The 21162-nt window shown below is 38.1% G+C and overlaps 1 protein-coding gene across 5 annotated transcripts in view; it reads right to left on the bottom strand.

Annotated features, from left to right (window-relative positions):
• The window catches only part of OPHN1 (oligophrenin 1), a 627556-nt gene that overhangs the window by 416848 nt on the left and 189546 nt on the right, over nucleotides 1-21162 (bottom strand). For all 5 annotated transcript variants that reach the window (XM_070784718.1, XM_070784715.1, XM_070784720.1 and 2 more), the window contains one exon: nucleotides 10223-10284. In XM_070784718.1, the coding sequence (XP_070640819.1) occupies nucleotides 10223-10284 (62 nt within the window). The remainder of the gene's footprint in view (nucleotides 1-10222; nucleotides 10285-21162) is intronic.

Raw genomic sequence — 21162 nt, 5'->3', positions numbered from 1 at the left:
CCCATGTGATAAACAGTGGATCATTTACCAGAAACTCTGTAGGCCAGAAGAGTATGGCAGGATATATTTAAAGTACTGAAAGAAAAAAAAATCTACAACCAAGATTACTATACCTGGCAAAGATCTCATTCAAAATTGATGGAGAAACCAAAAGCTTCACAGATAAGCCAAAGTTAAGAGAGTTTAGCACCACCAAACCATCCTTACAACAAATACTAAAGGGACTTACATAACCAGCAAACACAAAAGAAAGGAAAGACCTACAAAAACAAACCCAAAACAATTAAGAAAATGCCAATGGGAACATATAATGCACAAATCAAAACATACAAAATGACTGAATGGATATAGAAACAAGACTCATATATATGTTGTCTACAAGAGACCCACTTTAGACCTAAAGTAAAAGGATGAAAATAAAAGCATGAAAAAAGATATTCCATGAGAATGGAAACCAAAAGAAAGCTGGAGTGGAAATCCTTAATTCAGACAAAACAGACTTATTACAAGAGGTAAAGAAAGACATAATGATCAAGGGTATAATGATAAAGGGATCAATCCAAGAAGACATAACAATTGTAAAGATGTATGTGCCCAACACAGGAGCATCTCAATACAGAAGGCAACCACTAATAAGCATAAGAGGGGAAACTGACAGCAACACAGTGATAGCAGAGGACTTAAACACCTCACTTATACCCATGGACAGATCATCAAAACAGAATCAATAAGGAAACACAAATCTTAAATGAAACATTAGACCAAATGGACCCAATTGACATCTTTAGGATTTTACATCCAAATGTAGGATACACTTTCTTCTCAAGTGCATATGGCACATTCTTCAGGATACACCATATCTTGGGCCACAAATCAAGCCTCAGTAAATTTATGAAAATTGAAATTGTATCAAGTATTTTCTCTGACCACAACACTGAGACTAGATATCAACTACAGAAAAAAAAAAAGCTGAAAAAACACAAACTCATGGAGATTAAACAATACATTACTAAATAACAAAGATGTTACTGAAGAAATAAGAATGGAAATCAAAAGATTTCTAGAACAAATGGAAACGAAAACATGACGAGCCAAAAACTACGAAGTTCAGCAAAATCAGTTCTAAGAGGGAAGTTTATAGTAATACAATCCTACCTTAAGAAACAAGAAAAGCATTGAATAGACAACCTAATTCTACATCGAAAGCTGCTGGAAAAAGAACAAGAAACCACAAATTAATCAAAAGGAAAGAAATAATAAAGATTAGAGCAGAAATAAATGACAAAGAAATAAAGGAAACAAGCAAAAGTTAATAAAACTAAAAGCCGGTTCATTGAGAAGATAAAATTGACAATTTACTAGCCAGACTCATCAAGAAAAACAGGGATAAAAATCAAATTAAAAAACAGAAATGAAAAGGAGAGGTTATAACAGACAACACAGAAATACAAAGGATCATGAGAATATTATGAGCAATTATATGCTAATAAAATGGACAACCTACAGGAAATGGACAGATAATCAGAACAGTTCAACCTCCCAAGACTGAATCAGAAATAAATACAAATTATGGACAAGGCAATTACAAATACTGAAAGCAAAACTGTGATCAAAATTCTCCCAGGAAGCAAAAACCCAGGGGCAGATGGCTTCACAGGAGAATTCTTTCATACATTTAAAGAAGCACTAATGCCTATTTTTCTGAAACTATTCCAAAAAATTGCAGAGGAAGGAACACATCCAAACTCATTCTACAAGGCCAAAATCACCCTGATAACAAAATCAGGCAAAGGCAATACACACAAAAAAAGAACACTTCAGGCCAATATCACTGATGAACATAGATTCACTCCTCAACAAAATTCTAGCAAACAGAATTCAACAACACATTAAAAAGCTCATACACCATGACAAAGTTGGGTTTATTCCAGAGATGCAAGGATTCTTCAATATACACAAATCAATCAATGTGAACCACTATATAAAAAAATTGAAAGATAAAATCATATGAAAATCTCAATAGATGCATAAAAAGTCTTTGACACAATTCACCACCAATTTATGATTAAAATGCATCAAAAAATGGGCAAAGAAAGAACCTACCTCAACATAGTAAAGATCACATATGATAAGCCCACAGAAAACATTCTCAGTGATTAAAAACTGAAAGTATTCCCTCTAAGATCAGGAATAAGACAAGGGTGTCCACTCTCACCACTATTATTCAACATAATTTTGCCTAGCTATGGCAATTAGAGAAGAAATAGAAATAAAAGGAATCCAGATCGGAAAAGAAGAGGCAAAGCTCTCACTGTTTGCAGATGACATGATACTATACATAGAAAAGCCAAAAGAAATTATCAGAAAATTACTAGAGCTAATCAGTGAATGTAGCAAAGTCGTGGGATACAGGGTCAATACACAGAAATCACCTGCATTCTTATATAGTAACAATGAAAAATCAGAGAGAGGAATTAAGGAATCAATCCCATTCACCACTGCAACAAAAAGAATAAAATATCTAAGAATAAAACCTACCTAAGGAGACAAAAGAACTATATATCAAAAATTATAAGATACTAATGAATGAAATCAAAGACGACATAAACAGATGGAAAAACATTCCATGTTCCTGGGTAAGAAGATCTACATTGTGAAAATAACTATACTACCAAATTCAATCTACAAATGTAATGTGTTTCCTATCAAATTACCAATGGCATTTTTAAAGAACTAGAACAAAAAAGTTCACAATTCATACAGAAACACAAAAAAGCCCAAATACCCAAAGCAGTTTTGAGAACAAAGAATGGAGCTGGAGCAATCAACCTTTCTGACTTCAGACTATACTACAAAGCTACAATCATCAAGACAGTATGGCACTGGCACAAAAGCAGAAATATGTAACAATGGAGCAAGATAAATAGCCCATGCACCAATGGGTATCTTATTTTTGACAAAGGAGGCAAGAATATACAATGGGGCAAAGATAGCCTCTTCAATAAGTGCTGCTGGGAAAACTGTTCAGCTACATGTAAAACAATGAAATTAGAACACTTTTGAATGCCATACAGAAAGATAAACTCAAAATGACTTAAAGACCTAAAAGTAAGACCAGAAACTATAAAACTCTTAAGGAAAACACAGGCAGAATACTTGACAACATGATCAAAGCAAGATCCTCTATGACTCACCTCCTAGAGTAAGAGAAATAAAAATAAAGGTAAACAAGTGGGACCTAATTAAACTTAAAAGCTTTGGTAGAGCAAAGGAAGCTAAAAATAAGGTGAAAAGACAACCCCCCAAAATGGGAGAAAATAATAGCAAAGGAAATAACTGACAAAGAATTAATTTCAAAAATATACTATCAACTCATATATAACTCAATACCAGAAAAACAAACAGCCCAATCAAAAAGTGGGAAAATGTCTCAAAAGAGACATATCTCTTTAGAGAGACATTTCTCCAAAGAAGACATACAGATAGCTAATAAAGACATGAAAAGATGCTCAACATCACTCGTTATTAGAGAAATGCAAATCAAATGCATTTCTCATTATTAGAGAAATGCTAATGAGAGAAATCAGAGAAATTTAGAGAAACTAGAAAAATCACTCGTTATTACAGAAATGCAAATAAAAACAACAATGAGATACCACCACACACCAGTCAAAATAGTCATCATCAAAAAGTCTATAAAGAATAAATGCTGGAGGGGGTGTGGAGAAATGCAGATTGATACAGCCACTATGGAAGACAGTATGGGGATTCCTTAAAAAATCAAGAATAAAACCACCATGTGACCCAGCAATCCCATTACTAGGCATATACCCTGAGGAAACCAAAATTGTAGAAGACACATGTATCCCAATGTTTACTGCACCACAATTTACAATAGCTAGAACATAGAAGCAACCTAAATATCCATTTATATTTAGAAGCTGCGGTATATACATACAATGGAATAATCAGTTCAGTTTAGTTCAGTCTCTCAGTCATGTCTGACTCTTTGTGACCCCATGAATTGCAGCAAGCCAGGCCTCCCTGTCCATTACCAACTCCCGGAGTTCACTGAGACTCACATCTATCAAGTCAGTGATGCCATCCAGCCATCTCATCCTCTGTCATCCCCTTCTCCTCCTGCCCCCAATCCCTCCCAGCATCAGAGTCTTTTCCAATGAGTCAACTCTTCGCATGAGGTGGCCAAAGTACTGGAGTTTCAGCTTTAGCATCATTCCTTCCAAAGAAATCCCATGGCCGATCTCCTTCAGAATGGACTGGTTGGATCTCCTTGCAGTCCAAGGGACTCTCAAGAGTCTTCTCCAACACCACAGTTCAAAAGCATCAATTCTTCGGCGCTCAGCTTTCTTCACAGTCCAACTCTCACATCCATACATGACCACAAGAAAAACCATAGCCTTGACTAGATGGACCTTTTGGCAAAGTAATGTCTCTGCTTTTCAATATGCTATCTAGGTTGGTCATAACTTTCCTTCCAAGGAGTAAGCGTCTTTTAATTTCATGGCTGCAGTCACCATCTGCAGTGATTTTGGAGCCCAGAAAAATAAAGTCTGACACTGTTTCCACTGTTTCCCCATCTATTTCCCATGAAGTGATAGGACCGGATGACATGATCTTCGTTTTCTGAATGTTGAGGTTTAAGCCAACTTTTTCACTCTCCACTTTCACTTTCATCAAGAGGCTTTTGAGTTCCTCTTCACTTTCTGCCATAAGGGTGGTGTCATCTGCATATCTGAGGTTATTGATATTTCTCCCAGCAATCTTGATTCCAGCTTGTGCTTCTTCCAGTCTAGCGTTTCTCATGATGTAATCTGCATATAAGTTAAATAAACAGGGTGATAATATACAGCCTTGACGTATTCCTTTTCCTATTTGGAACCAGTCTGTTGTTCCATGTCCAGTTCTAACTGTTGCTTCGTGACCTGCATACAAATTTCTCAAGAGGCAGGTCAGGTAGTCTGGTATTCCCATCTCTTTCAGAATTTTCCACAATTTATTGTGATCCTCACAGTCAAAGGCTTTGGCATAGTCAATAAAGCAGAAATAGATGTTTTTCTGGAACTCTCTTGCTTTTTCCATGATCCAGTGGATGTTGGCAATTTGGCCTCTGGTTCCTCTGCCTTTTCTAAAACCAGTTTGAACATCTGGAAGTTCACGGTTCACATATTGCTGAAGCCTGGCCTGGAGAATTTTCAGCATTATTTTACTAGCGTGTGAGATGAGTGCAATTGTGCAGTAGTTTGAGCATTCTTTGGCATTGCCTTTCTTTGGGATTGGAATGAAAACTGACCTTTTCCAGTCCTGTGGCCACTGCTCAGTTTTCCAAATTTGCTGGCATATTGAGTGCAGCACTTTCACAGCATCATCTTTCAGGATTTGAAATAGCTCAACTGGAATTCCATCACCTCCTCTAGCTTTGTTCGCAGTGATGCTTTCTAAGGCCCACTTGACTTCACATTCCAGCATATCTGGCTCTAGGTGAGTGATCACATCGATCGTGATTATCTGGGTCATGAAGATCTTTTTTGTACAGTTCTTCTGTGTTCTTGCCACCTCTTCTTAATTTTCTGCTTCTGTTAGGTCCATACCATTTCTGTCCTTTATCAAGCCCATCTTTGCATGAAATGTTCCCTTTGTATCTTTAATTTTCTTGAAGAGATCTCTAGTCTTTCCCATTCTGTTGTTTTCCTCTATTTCTTTGCATTGATCGCTGAGGAAGGCTTTCTTATCTCTTCTTGTTATTCTTTGGAACTCTGCATTCAGATGCAATATTACTCAGTCGTAAAAAGGTATGCATTTGAGTCAGTTCTAATAATGTGGACATACCTAGAGCCTATTAAGCAGAGTGAAGTAAGTCAGAAAGAGAAATATAAATATCCTATACTAAGGCATATATATGGAATCTAGAAAGATGGTACTGATGAATTTATTTGCAGGGCAGCAATGGAGAAACAGACATAGAGAACAGACTTATGCACATGAGGGAAGGGGAGGAGGGAGAGGGTGAGATTTATAAAAAGAGTAACATGAAAACATACAATATCATATGTAAAATAGATAGCCAATGGGAATTTGTTGTATGGCTCAGCGAACTCAAACAGGGGCTCTGTACAATCTGGAAGGGTGGGATTGGGAGGGAAATGGGAGGGACATCCATGAGGGAGGGGATGTGGGTATACTTATGGCTGATTCTTGTTGATGTTTAACAGAAAATAAAATTATATAAAGCAATGACCCTTCAATTTTTTTAAAAAAGAAAGCAAACAAAAAAAGAATTAGTTCAAAAGAGATCATAGACCTAAATGTATACATAATTATAAAACTCCTACAAGATCTTGTGCCAGTGCACAAGTGTGTCCAATTCTCTGTGACCCTTTGGATTGTAGCCCATGAGGCTCCTCAACACATGGAATTTTTCAGGCAAGAATATTGGCATGGGTTACCATTTCCTCCTCCAGGGCAATTTCCCAACCCAGGGATTGAACATGCATCTCCTGTATTTCCTGTATTACAGGCAGATACTCTACCCACTGAGCCTTAGGGAAGCCTTACAAAATAACAAATGAAACCATATAGATGAGTTTTTGTTTGGTAATGCCTTTTTAGATACAACCCCAAAAGCATGATTGATGAAGGACCTGATAAAATGGGCTTCATTCAAATTCAAAATTTCGGCTCTGCAAAAGACTTTATAAAAAAATGAAAAGATAAGCCACAGATTGGAATATTTTGTGCAAAGAACATTTCTGATAAAGGACTGACATCCGAAATATACAAAGAAATCTTAAAACTTAACAATAGCAAAGAAAACAATTAAGGCAAAGAGTTGAACACTACTGAGAGACTTTCACTTTCAAGAAGTAGGCAAAAGATGTGAACACATCCCTCATGAAAGATGATGTATAGACAGCAAATAAGCATATGCAAATATGTTCCAAATCAAATGTCATCAGGAAAAAGCAAATTACAACAGCAAATATATACTATTATACACAAAGGAACATTTCATATGAGGATGGGCATGATAAACGACAGAAACGATAAGTACCTAACAGAAGCAGAAGACATTAAGAAAAGGTAACAGGAATACACAGAAAAACTAAAAAAAAGTCTTAATGACCCAGATAACCACAATGGTGTGGTCACTCACTCAGAGCCACAAATCTTGGGGTGTGAAATCAAGTGGCCTCAGGAAGCATTACTATGAACAATCCTAGTGGAAGCAATGGAATTACAGCTGAGCTATCTTAAATCCTGAACAATGATGCTGTTAAAGTGCTGCATTCAATATGTCAGCAAATTTGGAAAACCTACCGGTGGCCACAAGACTACTGGAAAAGGTCAATTTTCATTCCAACTGCAAAGAAGGGCAATGCTAAAGAACGTTCAAACTACTGTACAATTACACTCATTTCACATGTTAGCTAGGTAATGATCAAAATCCTTCAAGCTAAGTTTCAGCAGTATGTGAACCGAGAACTTCCAGATGTACAAACTGGATTTACAAAAGGCAGAGGAACCACAGATTGAATTGTCAACATTTGCTGGATCATAAAGAAAGCAAGGGAAGTCCACAATAATACCTACTTCTGCTTCATTGACTACACGAAAGTCTTTGACTGTGTGGACAACAACAAACCATGGAAAATTCTTAAAGAGATGGGAATACCAGACCAGCTAACCTGTCTCATGAGAAACTGGTATGCAGGTCAATAAGCAATAATTAGAACCAGACATAGAAAAATGGACTGGTTCAACATTGGGAAAAGAGTATCTCAAGGCTGTATATTGTCACCCTGCTTATTTAACATGTATGCAGAGTACCTCATGCGAAATGCTAGACTGGATAAAACACAAATTAGAATCAAGATTGTTGGGAGAAATATCAATGACCTCAAATATGCAGATGATACCACCAATGGCAAAAACTGAAGAGGAATTAAAGAGATTCTTGATGAGGGTAAAAGAGGAGAGTGAAAAGCTGGCTTAAAACTCAACATTCAAAACACTAAGATCATGGCATCTGGTCCCATCACTTGCTGGCAAATAGAAGAGAGAAAAGTAGAAGCAGTGACAGATTTTATTTTCTTTGGCTCCAAAATAACTGTGGGTGGTGATTACAGCCATGAAATTAAAAGACACATGGTCTTTGGAAAGAAAGCTATGATAAACCTAGACAGTATACTAAAAATCAGCAACTTCACTTTGCCAACAGAAATCTGTATAGCCAAAGCTATAGCTTTTCCAGTAGTAATGTACAGATGTGACAGTTGGACCATAAAGAAGAAAGAGTGCTGAAGAATTAATACCTTCAAATTCTAGTCCTGGAGAAGACTCTTCAGAGTCCTTTGGGCTGCACAGAGATCAAACCTTGCAGTTAATCATAAAGGAAATCAACCCTGAATATTCACTGGAAAGACTGAAGCCGAAGTTCAAGCTCCAATACTTTGGCCACCCGAAGCAAAGAGCCAACTCGTTGGAAAAGAACTTAATGCTGGGAAATTTTGAAAGCAGAAGAAGGGGGCAACAGAAGATGAAATAGTTAGATAGCATCATTGACTCAATGGACATGAGTTTGGGCAAGCTCCAGGAGATAGTAAAGGACAGGGAAGTCTGGCACGCTGCAGTCCATGGAGTCACAAAGAGCTGAACATGACTTAGCAACTAAACAACAACAAAAATACATATTAGAGTGGGTGAAATCCAAATCACAGCCAACATCAAAAGCTTGCAATAATGTGCAGCAACAAGAACTGTCATTCATGGCTGGTGAGATTGCAAAATGGTACAGCCAATTTGGAAAACAGTTTGGCAGTTTTTTACAAATCTAGACCTACTCATCACACAATCTAGAAATTGTATCCCTTAGAATTTACTGAAAAGAGCTGAAAATTTATATCCACATAAAAATCTGTACACAGATGTGTATGGAAGTTTTTTCATAATTGCCAAAACTTGGGAGTAACCAATATATTCTTCATAAGGTGAAACGATGAAGAAACCATGGCACATCCATATAATGGAATATTTACTATAATATACGCATACATAATATTCACTGACCAAAAAAAACGAGTTATGAAGCCATGAAAAGACATAGAGGAACTTTAAATGCATGTTGCTAAGTCAAAGAAACCAATCTGAAAAAGCTATATTATACAACTCCAATTATATGACATTCTAGAAAAGGCAAAACACAGTAAAAAGATAAGTGTCTGTCAGGGGTTTGGGTGTCAGAAAAGGTAGGGGGAATCACAGGAGATTTTTAGGGTAGTGAAAATATTCTGTATGATGAAACTTTGATGTTGTATATACGTCATTAAGCATTTTTCAAAAGTGATAAAATATTCAACACAAAAATTGAACCCTAAAGTAACTATGGACTTGAGCTAATAATATTGTGTTGCAAGTTGTTAATAATAAGGGAAACCACACATGCAAGATGTTAATAAGGGAAACTATATGGGGAGTGGTGGCAAGGAGAAATGGAGTACAGTTTACCTTTGAACAGTGCAAGTGTTAAGGGCATAAGCCCCAACCCTAAGCAGTCAAAACTCTGCATATAGCTTTACAGTCAGTCCTCCAGTATCTGAGGTTCTGTACCCATAGATTCAACCAAAGTCACATCATGTAGTACTGTAGTATTCATTGAAAAGTACCTACATATAAGTGGACTCACAGAGCTCAAACACATGTTCAAAGGGCAACTGTATAAGAAATCTCTGTATTTTCACTCAATTTTTCTACAAAACTAAACATGCTCTAAATACCAAGTCTATTAATATTAATGAATGAGATTTTAAATGTAAGGAAAAAAGTTATCACATAGATATAAAAAAAAACTCTCACATGTCTAAATGTAAACATATAAATATAAACTCATTATTTCTAAAAGGAGATAAACACAAATAGATAATTTAAGAACACTAAAGACCACATTTTTTGTCAATATGTTCAACAGCCAAATTTAATGTCCTCTCAAGTCTTATCTCACTGAAATGAATAGAGTGATATCCCTTTAAACTCTCAGAATGGGAACTTGAGATAGAATAATCAAATCAAATTCCAGTCTTTATAGTACCCAGGTAGTAATGAGACAGAAACCCAAACAAAAAAGCAACACTCTAACCAATGAGGACAGAAAAAAAAATGTCCAAAGTCAGCCATGATCGTGGCTCCAGGCCAAGTGTTAATGACCTACCATCATCATCCTCTCGTTTTCTACTTCGTTGAGCAATTCAGCAAATTCTTTGAAGGATTCAGCTGAAAGGACAGAATAAAAGATAAACCAAATTAATTATGGTACTTGATAGGCAAGTGGGCAGAGGTTAAGGGAAAAGAGGTAGAAACCAGTGCCACAACCCAATGGCATCACTACATGAAGGTGTCAAATCTAAGGACAAAAGAAGAAAAGTTCAGTACCTATTCAATTCAATACTGATTTCCTTTTTCCTTCTCTTTTCTTGGGGGAATGCTCCTACCTCAGCTTTTACCTGCAGTTTTATTGATATATAGTTGACATATAACATTCTGTACATTTAAAGTGACTTTGACAAGTGCTAAAAAAATAAATAAAAGTTAAACATACAGTTATCATATGATTCAGCAATTCCATGCCTGGGTATATTCGCAAAAGAAGTGAAAAAATATTCAAACAAACATTTCTATACAAATATTCTTGACTGTTTTATTCACTGATGTTTGTTGCTCAGTCGTTCAGTATGTCTGACTCTTTGCAACCCCATGGACTGCAGCACATCAAGCTTCCCCGGCCTTTACTCACTCCTGGAGTTTGCTCTAACTCATGTCCATTGAGTCGATGATGCTGTACACCCACCTCATCCTGGCCCTCTTTTCCATTTCTCTTCAATTTTGAACAGCATCAGGGTCTTTTCAATGAGATGGCTCTTCTCATCAGGTGGCCAAAGGACTTAAGTTTCAGCTTCATTCCTACCAATGAATATTCAGGGTTGATTTCCTTTAGGATTGACTGGTTTGATGTCCTTGCTGTCCAAGGAACTCTCAAGAGTCTTCATCAGTATCACAGATTGAAAGCATCAATTCTTAAGCACTCAGCCTTCTTTGTGGTCCAAATCTAACATCCTTACATGATTACTGGAAAAAACAATGCTTTGACTATACAGACCTTTCTCAACAAAGTGATGTCACTGCTTTTTAATGTGCCATTTAGGTTTGTCATACTTTTTCTTCCGAGGAGCAACTGTCTTTTAATTTCATGGCTTTAGTCACCATCCACAGGGATTTTGGAGGCCAAGAAAATAAAATCTACTACAGTTTTGATTTTTTCACAATCTGTTTGCCATGAAGTGAAGAGACCAGAGGCCATGATCTTAGATTTTAAATGCTGAGTTTAAGCCAGCTTTTACACTCTCCTCTTTCACCATCATCAAGAGGCTTTTAAGTTCCTCTTCATTTTCTATCATTAGGGTGGTATCATCGGCATATCTGAAGTTATTGATATGATTCTCTGCAATCTTGATACCAGCTTGTGATTCATGTAGCCTAACATTTCACATGATGCATTCTGCATAGAAGTTAAATAAGCAGGGTGACAAGACACAGCCTTGACATACTCCTTTCCTAATTAGGAACCAGTCTGCTGTTCCTTGTCTGGTTCTAACCATTGATACTTGATCTGCATAGAGGTTTCTCAGGAGGCAGGTAATCTGGTTAGTATTTCCATCTATTTAAAAATTTTCCAGTTTTTTATGATCCACAAAATGGACCAGTACAAAATGAAGCAAGGCAAAGGCTAACAGAGTCTTGCCAAGAAAACACATTGGTCACAGCAAACAACCTCTTCCAACAACACTAGAGAAGACTCTACACATGGACATCATCAGATGGTTAATACTGAAATCATATTGATTATATTCTTTGCAGCCAAACAGAGAAGCTCTATACAGTCAGCAAAAAAAAAGATCAGGAGCTGACTATGGCTCCGATCACGAACTCCTTATTGCAAAATTCAGACTTAAATTGAAGAAAGGAAGGAAAACTACTAGACAATTCAAGTATGAGCTAAACCAAATCCCTTACGATTATACACTGGAAGAGACAAATAGATTCAAGGGACTCTATTAGATTCAATACATTCAAGATCTGATAGACAGAGTGCCTGAAGAACTATGGACAGAGGTTTATGACATTGTACAGGAGGCAGTGATCAAGACCATCCCCAAGTAAAACAAATGCAAAAAGGCAAAATGGTTGTCTGAGGAGACCTTAAAATAGCTGAGAAAATAAGAGAAGCTAAAGGCAAAGCAGAAAAGGAAAGATATACCCATTTGAAGGCAGTTTCAAAGAATAACAAAGAAAGATAAGAAAGCCTTCTTCTGTGATCAGTGCAAAGACAGTAGAGGAAAACAATGGAATGGGAAAGACTAGAGATCTCTTCAAGAAAATTAGAGATACCAAGGGAACATTCATGCAAAGATGGGCATGGTAAAGGACGGAAATGGTATGGACCTAACAGAAGCAGGAAATATTAAGAAGATGTGGCAAGAATACACAGAAGAACTATACAAAAAAGATCTTCAGGACCCAGATAACCACGATGGTGTGATCACTCACCTAGAGCCAGACATCCTAGAATGCAAAGTCAAGTGGGCCTTGGGAAGCATCACTATGAACAAAGCTACTGGAGGTGATGGACTGCCAGTTGAGCTAATTCAAACCCTAAAAGATGATGCTGTTAAAATGCTGCACTCAATATGCTAGCAAATTTGGAAAACAACACTGGCAACAGAACTGAAAATGGTCAGTTTTCACTCCAATCCCTAAGAATGGCAATGCCAAAGAATGTTCAAACTACCACACAATTGCACTCATCTCACACGCTAGCAAAGTAATGCTCAAAATTCTCCAAGCGAGGCTTCAACAGAATGTGAACCATGAACTTCCAGATGTTCAATGGATTTAGAAAAGGTAGAGGAACAAGAGATCAAATTGCCACCATCTGTTGGATCATAGAAAAAGCAAGAGAATTACAGAGAAACATCTACTTCTGCTTTAATGATTATACCAAATCCTTTGACTATGTAGATCACAATAAACTGTGGAAAATTCTTCAAGAGATGGGAATACCAGGCCACCTTACCAACCTCCTGAGAAATCTGTATGCAGGTCAAGAAGCAACAGTTGGAAGTGGCCATGGAACAACAGATTAGTTCCAAATTGGGAAAGGAACACATTAAGGCTGTATATTGTCAGCCTGCTTATTTATCATCCATGCAGAGTGTATCATGTGAAATGCCGGGCTTACTGAAGCACAAGCTGGAATCAAGATTACCGGAGGAAATGTCAGTAACCTCAGATACACAGATGATGCCACCCTTACTACAGAAATTGAAGAGGAACTGAAGATCCTCTTGATGAAAGTGAAAGAGGAGAGTGAAATAGTTAGCTTAAAACTCAACATTCTAAAACTAAGACCATGGTATCTGGTCCCATCACTTCACGGCAAATAGATGGGGAAACAATGGAAACAGTGACAGACTATTTTCTTGGGCACAAAAATCACTGCAGATGGTAACTGTAGCCATGAAATTAAAAGGCACTTGCTCCTTGGAAGAAAATTCATGACCCACTTAGAGAGCATATTAAAAAGCAGAGACAATACTTTCTTGACAAACATCCATCTAATCAAAGCTAAGGTTTTTCCAGTAGTCACGTATGGATGTGAGAATTGGACAATAAAGAAAGCTGAGCCCTGAAGAATTGATGGTTTCGAACTGTGGTGTTGCAGAAGACCAATAGTTTGATGCAATAATTTCAATGGGATTATTTCCTTCATTTCTCTTTCTGATAATTGGTTGGTAGTATATGGAAACATAACAGAGTTCTGTATATTAGTATTGTATCCTTCAAGTTTACCAAATTCTTTCATGAGCTCTAGTAGTTTACTGGTGGCATCTTTCAATGTATAGCATCATGTCATCTGAAAAAATTTCCTTAACTTAGTCTCAATTTCTTAAGAATTGCTCTGATAATCAGATAATATATGCAAACCTTTTTACACATAGTAGGTACTCAGGAAATGAAGCCTTTAATATTCATTTTCTCTATTTCCATATTTCTATTATAATACACAAGTTCCAATATATTCAATCTTCATTTTTTAAATGAAAACTAAGAAGAGATCTGACAGAATGTGGTCCACTGGAGAAGAGAATGTCAATCCACTTCAGTATTCTTGCCTTGAGAACCCCATGAACAGTATGAAAAGGTAAAATGACAGGATACTGAAAGAGGAACTTCCCAGGTCAGTAGGTGCCCAATATGCTACTGGAGATCAGTGGAGAAATAACTCCAGAAAGAATGAAGGGATAGAGCCAAAGCAAAAAGAATACCCAGCTGTGGATGTGACTGGTGATAGAAGCAAGGTCCGATGCTGTAAAGAGCAATATTGCAGAGGAACCTGGAATGTCAGGTCCAAGAATCAAGGCAAATTGGAAGTGGTAAAACGAGAGGTGGCAAGAGTGAATGTCGACATTCTAGGAATCAGCAAACTGAAATGGACTGGAATGGGTGAATTTAACTAGGATGACAATTATATCTACTACTGTGGGCAGGAATCCCTAGGAAGAAATGCAGTAGCCATCATGGTCAACAAGAGAGTCCAAAATGCATTACTTGGATGCAATCTCAAAAACGACAGAATGATCTCTGTTCGTTTCCAAGGCAAACCATTCAATATCACAGTAATCCAAGTCTAGGCCCCAACCAGTAATGCTGAAGAAGCTGAAGTTGAACGGTACTATGAAGACCTACAAGACCTTTTAGAACTAAGACCTAAAAAAGATGTCCTTTTCACTATAAGAGACTGGAATGCAAAAGTAGGAAGTCAAGAAACACCTGGAGTAAAAGGCAAATTTGGCCATGGAATACTGAATGAAGCATGGCAAAGGCAAATAGAGTTTTGCCAAGAAAATGCACTGGTCATAGCAAACACCCTCTTTCAACAACACAAGAGAAGATTCTAAACATGGACATCACCAGATGGTCAACACCGAAATCAGATTGATTATGTTCTTTGCAGCCAAAGATGCAGAAGCTCTATACAGTCAACAAAAACAAGACCGGGAGCTGATTGTGGCTCAGATCATGAACTCCTTATTCCAAATTCAGACTTAAATTGAAGAAAGTAGGGGAAATCACTAGACCATTCAGGTATGACGTAAATCAAATCCCTTATGATTATACAGTGGCAGTGACAAATAGATTTAAGGGCCTAGATCTGATAGATAGAGTACCTGATGAACTATGGAATGAGGTTCGTGACACTGTACAAGAGACAGGGATCAAGACCATCCCTATGGAAAAGAAATGCAGAAAAGCAAAATGGCTCTCTGGAGAGGCCTTACAAATAGCTGTGAAAAGAAGAGAAGCGAAAAGCAAAGGAGAAAAGGAAAGATATAAGCATCTGAATGCAGACTTCCAACGAATAGCAAGAAAAGATAAGAAAGCCTTCCTCAGTGATCAATGCAAAGAAATAGAGGAAAACAACAGAATGGGAAGGACTAGAGATTTATTCAAGAAAATTAGAGATACCAAGGGAACATTTCATGCAAAGATGGGCTCAATAAAGGACAGAAATGATATGGACCTAACAGAAGCAGAAGATATTAAGAAGAGGTGGCAAGAATACACAGAAGAACTGTACGAAAAAGATCTTCAAGACCCAGATAATCACGATGGTGTGATCACTGACCTAGAGTCAGACATCCTGGAATGTGAAGTCCAGTGGGCCTTAGAAAGCATCACTACGAACAAAGCTAGTGGAGGTGATGGAATTCCAGTTGAGCTATTTCAAATCCTGAAAGATGATGCTGTGAAAGTGCTGCACTCAATATGCCAGCAAATTTGGAAAACTGAGCAGTGGCCACTGGACTGGAAAAGGTCAGTTTTCATTCCAATCCCAAAGAAAGGCAATGCCAAAGAATGCTCAAACTACCGCACAATTGCATTCATCTCACATGCTAGTAAAGTAATGCTTAAAATTCTCCAAGCCAGGCGTCAGCATACATGACCGTGAACTTCCTGATGTCCAAGCTGGTTTTAGAAAAGGCAGAGGAACCAGAGATCAAATTGCCAACATCTGCTGGATCATGGAAAAAGCAAGAGAGTTCCAGAAAAACATCTATTTCTGCTTTATTGACTATGCCAAAGCCTTTGACTGTGTGGATCACAATAAACTGTGGAAAATTCTGAAAGAGATGGGAATACCAGACCACCTGACCTGCCTCTTGAGAAACCTGTATGCAGGTCAGGAAGCAACAGTTAGAACTGGACATGGAACAACAGACTGGTTCCAAATAGGAAAAGGAATACATCAAGGCTGTATATTGTCATCCGACTTATTTAACTTATATGCAGAGTACATCATGAGAAACGCTGGACTGGAAGAAACACAAGCTGGAATCAAGATTGCTGGGAGAAATATCAATAACCTCAGATATGCAGATGACACCGCCCTTATGGCAGAAAGTGAAGAGGAACTCAAAAGCCTCTTGATGAAAGTGAAAGTGGAGAGTGAAAAAGTTGGCTTAAAGCTCAACATTCAGAAAACGAAGATCATGGCATCCAGTCCCATCACTTCATGGGAAATAGATGGGGAAACAGTGGAAACAGTGTCAGACTTTATTTTTCTGGGCTCCAAAATCACTACAGATGGTGACTGCAGCCATGAAACTAAAAGATGCTTACTCCTTGGAAGGAAAGTTATGACCAACCTAGATAGCATATTCAAAAGCAGAGACATTACTTTGCCAACAAAGGTCCGTCTAGTCAAGGCTATGGTTTTTCCTGTGGTCATGTATGGATGTGAGAGTTGGACTGTGAAGAAGGCTGAGTGCCGAAGAATTGATGATTTTGAACTGTGGCGTTGGAGAAGACTCTTGAGAGTCCCTTGGACTGCAAGGAGATCCAACCAGTCCATTCTGAAGGAGATCGGCCCTGGGATTTCTTTGGAAGGAATGACGCTAAAGCTGAAACTCCAATACTTTGGCCACTTCATGAGAAGAGTTGACTCACTGGAAAAGACTCTGATGCTGGGAGGGATTGGGGGCAAGAGGAGAAGGGGACGACAGAGGATGAGATTGCTGGATGGCATCACTGACTCGATGGACATGAGTCTAAATGAACTCCGGGAGTTGGTGATGGACAGGGAGGCCTGGCGTGCTGCGATTCATGGGGTCGCAAAGAGTCGGACCGGACTGAGCGACTGATCTGATCTGATCATTATTTACATAGGTTAAATTAGGGTCTGTCCTCTTTATTATTAGAAAATGATTTGAAACATTAGTTTAAGAAACCAAGGCCTTACCTGCAATGACATATCTGATATGATGCTCATTGAAGTGGATATGACCAGATGCTTTTAATGAGTAAGGTTGACTACGGGGCCAACAAAGATTCAAAGCCCTCTTGGGAAAACCAGGTTAATACCTGCCTTGCAGAGTTCCTGGCCTTATAGTTGAGTAAGGAAAGTCTCTTCCTTGCAGAACTGAAAACTTCAGGATATTTTGCCTATCTAGAGAAGAACTCACTCAAATTTTTAGGTTCTGCATGTGAAATGGTATGGGGAGGGTGGTGCGAGGGGGGTTCAGGATGGAGAACACATGTACACCCATGGCAGATTCATGTTGATGTATGGCAAAACCAATACAATATTGTAAAGTAATTAGCCTCCAATTAAAATAAATAAATTTATATTTTAAAAAATCCAATCTACAATTCTTGAAAACTTTCAGTAATGCAAACTTAAACAGATCCATATAGCAAATGATTATCCTTGTTGCACCTACAAATAGACCAAATCTAATGAGACCAGCCTTATTTTTTAATCAAGAATATTTTTTCTTTGAGATTAACTTTCATCAAAAGGGAGAATTTCTGTGTTTCAATGGAAAATGATGCATTGTCTAGATCACATCCTTTTGGATTATCAGAAGACTGCCCTATTCTTTGTCTTTGAGCTACCTGAACATTTGCACCTCTTGTTAGTGGAGGGTAACCTATAAGGATGCACACTCACACTTGTCTGGTTGAGATTTAAATGACTTGCTCCCCTTCTGAAAAAAAAAAAAACAGTTTTGGTATCCATATGTAAATTGAACTGGATCCTGTTACTTTACCCAACTTATATTTAGCAAATCTTCAATCCCTTCTATTTCTTCCAATATCTAGTTATAATCCTCCAAACTAGCAATCCTAAATTTCCCCTTCTCATCTGACCTGGAAAAAGAGAGACCTGAGACTTGATGATCCAGATCCCTATAAGGATTCCAGGTCACCATGCAATTGATCCTTTCCCCATGATCTGAAGAAGATCTATGAACTAAAATCTGATGACTTGATATAAATCTCTAAGTGCTTGCCACCATAGCAGACCATGCATTGGGCTAAAATTTTCCCTGGAAAAACCACTATCTGAGTTAAGGAAGTCTGGTAAAATGTTCAATTCATATATGCCCTTATAGGAAAGACTGCCAGGACTGTGGACAATGTCGTCTAGAGGACTAGCATCCTACCTTGAGAGCTTCAAGAAACTCCAATGAGTGACACTATGTAATCAAAAATAAATGTCTACTACTGACCACTTAGAAATCACTGGACCCTCAGGGTTCAATTCACATCTCTTTTCTGTAACGGAAACTTTTGCATTAAACGACAAGGTCCTACTGTATACAACAGGGAACTGTCAATATACTCAATTTCTTATAATAAACCATAATGGAAAAGAATATGAAAAAGATTATATATATATATATATATACACACACACACACACACACACACACACACACACACATATAACACAATCCTTTGCTGTATACCAGAAATTAACACAACACTGTAAATCAACTATACTTCAATAAAAATAAAATTTAAATAATTTTTAACTTTTATATTAATTTTATTTTTCATTTAGGGCATCCCTCTTCTTTTAGGATAGCTGAATTTCAGGACCCTAAAACAACTGACCTTCACAATCTAAAAAGACGGTCTAACTGATTTTATAGAAAAACACTAACAAACATCCTCAAGAGACTATTTCTTAAGCCCTGCTTTATCCCAATCAGGTTTATGATTACCTGTGAGTTGTTAGCAATTAATAATATTCACGTTGAATATAAGTGTGGGGGCTAGGGGGAATAGACAATGTAGAACTTCCTGAGTCCTGTGCTCCTATACAGCAGTAACGAGTGGCTGATGGAACTTCTACTTGAAAGTTTGATTTTAAATCAATCTGCTTGGTCTGCAAAGGACTTTTGACAAATATATTACAATGATTAGAAATTTGATTTGCAGTCTGAGACTTGAAAACACTGCTTTTTCTTTCTCCACGCATAAATAAACAAACTGATTCATTTCATCTAAGATGGGTCCTGAGACTCTGGATCAACATGCTTTTCAGGTAATTCTGATACAAAGCTATATTAAGATTAACTGAACTAGATGCTTCCTAAGGTCCCTTTAAACATTGACTTTTTTTACCTTTTCATTTTGTAGTAAACTCAGGCAATAATTTCAAACTAACATCTTTCTCCAAAAATTAGGTTCTCCACCTTCCTAGTAGGATCACCAGACACTGAGAAAAAGGATTTATATAAACCCTCTGATACATTTATTTATATGATTTACTCCTTGAAATTCTTGGAAGTAGATTATACTCTCTACATATGAGGAAAACAGAGACTCAAGTAATTTTTTCAAGACCTCATAGCCAATAACTAAACCTCAAACCTGAAGCAGACACACACTACCTAAATACTTAGAATTTCCTCTAGTTACTGGGCCATAGAGGTAGAGAAAAGGTCAGGCAATGCCAGTTGAAAGTATACATGTCATACTCTAAAGCAGCGACAAATGTCAGAGGGCAGTCAGATACTTCCTCTCACTTGTCTCTGTTATATATAGACTGTGAGACCTAAAGGCTGATCAACAAAGGAAGAAACTGTTCAGAGAAGCTTCAGACTTTCCCTAGAAATCATTACCATCTCCGTTTCTCACCTGGTAACTACAATGGGGTTAATGCTACTGATTACTGTGGTGTTGTAGAAGATTCTTGAGAGTCCCTTGGACTGCAAGGAGATCCAACCAGTCCATCCTAAAGGAGATCAGTCCTGGGTGTTCACTGGAAGGACTGATGTTGAAGCTAAAGCTCCAATATTTTGGCCACCTGATGCGAAGAGCTGACTCATTTGAAAAGACCCTGATGCTGGGAAAGATTGAAGGCAGGACGAGAAGGGGACGACAGAGGATGAGATGGTTAGATGGCATCACCGACTCAATGGACACGAGTTTGGGTAAACTCTGGGAGTTGGTGATGGACAGGGAGGCCCGGCGTGCTGCGGTTCATGGGGTCGCGGAGTTGGACATGACTGAGTGACTGAACTGACTGACTGACTGACTGAATTCTTGCAGCAATCATGAAAAATCACTTATGGAAAGAACTGCAAAACCCTTTTCACATGTAATGTGAAATCTAAAAGCTCAACTCCAAATTCCATTCCATTCCATACAGTAAAAGTAACTGTACTTTGACCAGTTTTTCAGTAAAAAAGATGTACTGACTCAGAGACAGTAGTGCTGGCACATTAGAGGGCATGGAAAAATCTCCTCTTTCCACTTTCCAAACGATTGTTCTTTCACAACAATAGCTTCCCAGTAGGATCTTGAAGATTGCTTCTCAGTCTCCAAAGAGCATTGGCAGGTGTTTACCTGCCATTCTTTACCACTAGCACCATTCAGATCAGATCAGATCAGTCGCTCAGTCGTGTCCTACTCTTTGCAACCCCATGAATCGCAGCACGCCAGGCCTCCCTGTCCATCACCAACTCCCGGAGTTCACTCAGACTCACGACCATCGAGTCAGTGATGCCATCCAGCAATCTCACCCTCTGACACCCTCTTCTCCTCTTGCCCCCAATCCCTCCCAGCATCAGAGTCTTTTCCAATGAGTCAACTCTTCCCATGAGGTGGCCAAAGTACTGGAGTTTCAGCTTTAGCATCATTCCTTCCAAAGAAATCCCAGGGCCGATCTCCTTCAGAATGGACTGGTTGGATCTCCTTGCAGTCCAAGGGACTCTCAAGAGTCTTCTCCAGCACCACAGT

Source organism: Bos indicus, chromosome X (assembly GCF_029378745.1).
Source record: "Bos indicus isolate NIAB-ARS_2022 breed Sahiwal x Tharparkar chromosome X, NIAB-ARS_B.indTharparkar_mat_pri_1.0, whole genome shotgun sequence".
NCBI lineage: Eukaryota > Metazoa > Chordata > Mammalia > Artiodactyla > Bovidae > Bos > Bos indicus.
This window is presented reverse-complemented; position numbering and strand designations above follow the sequence as displayed.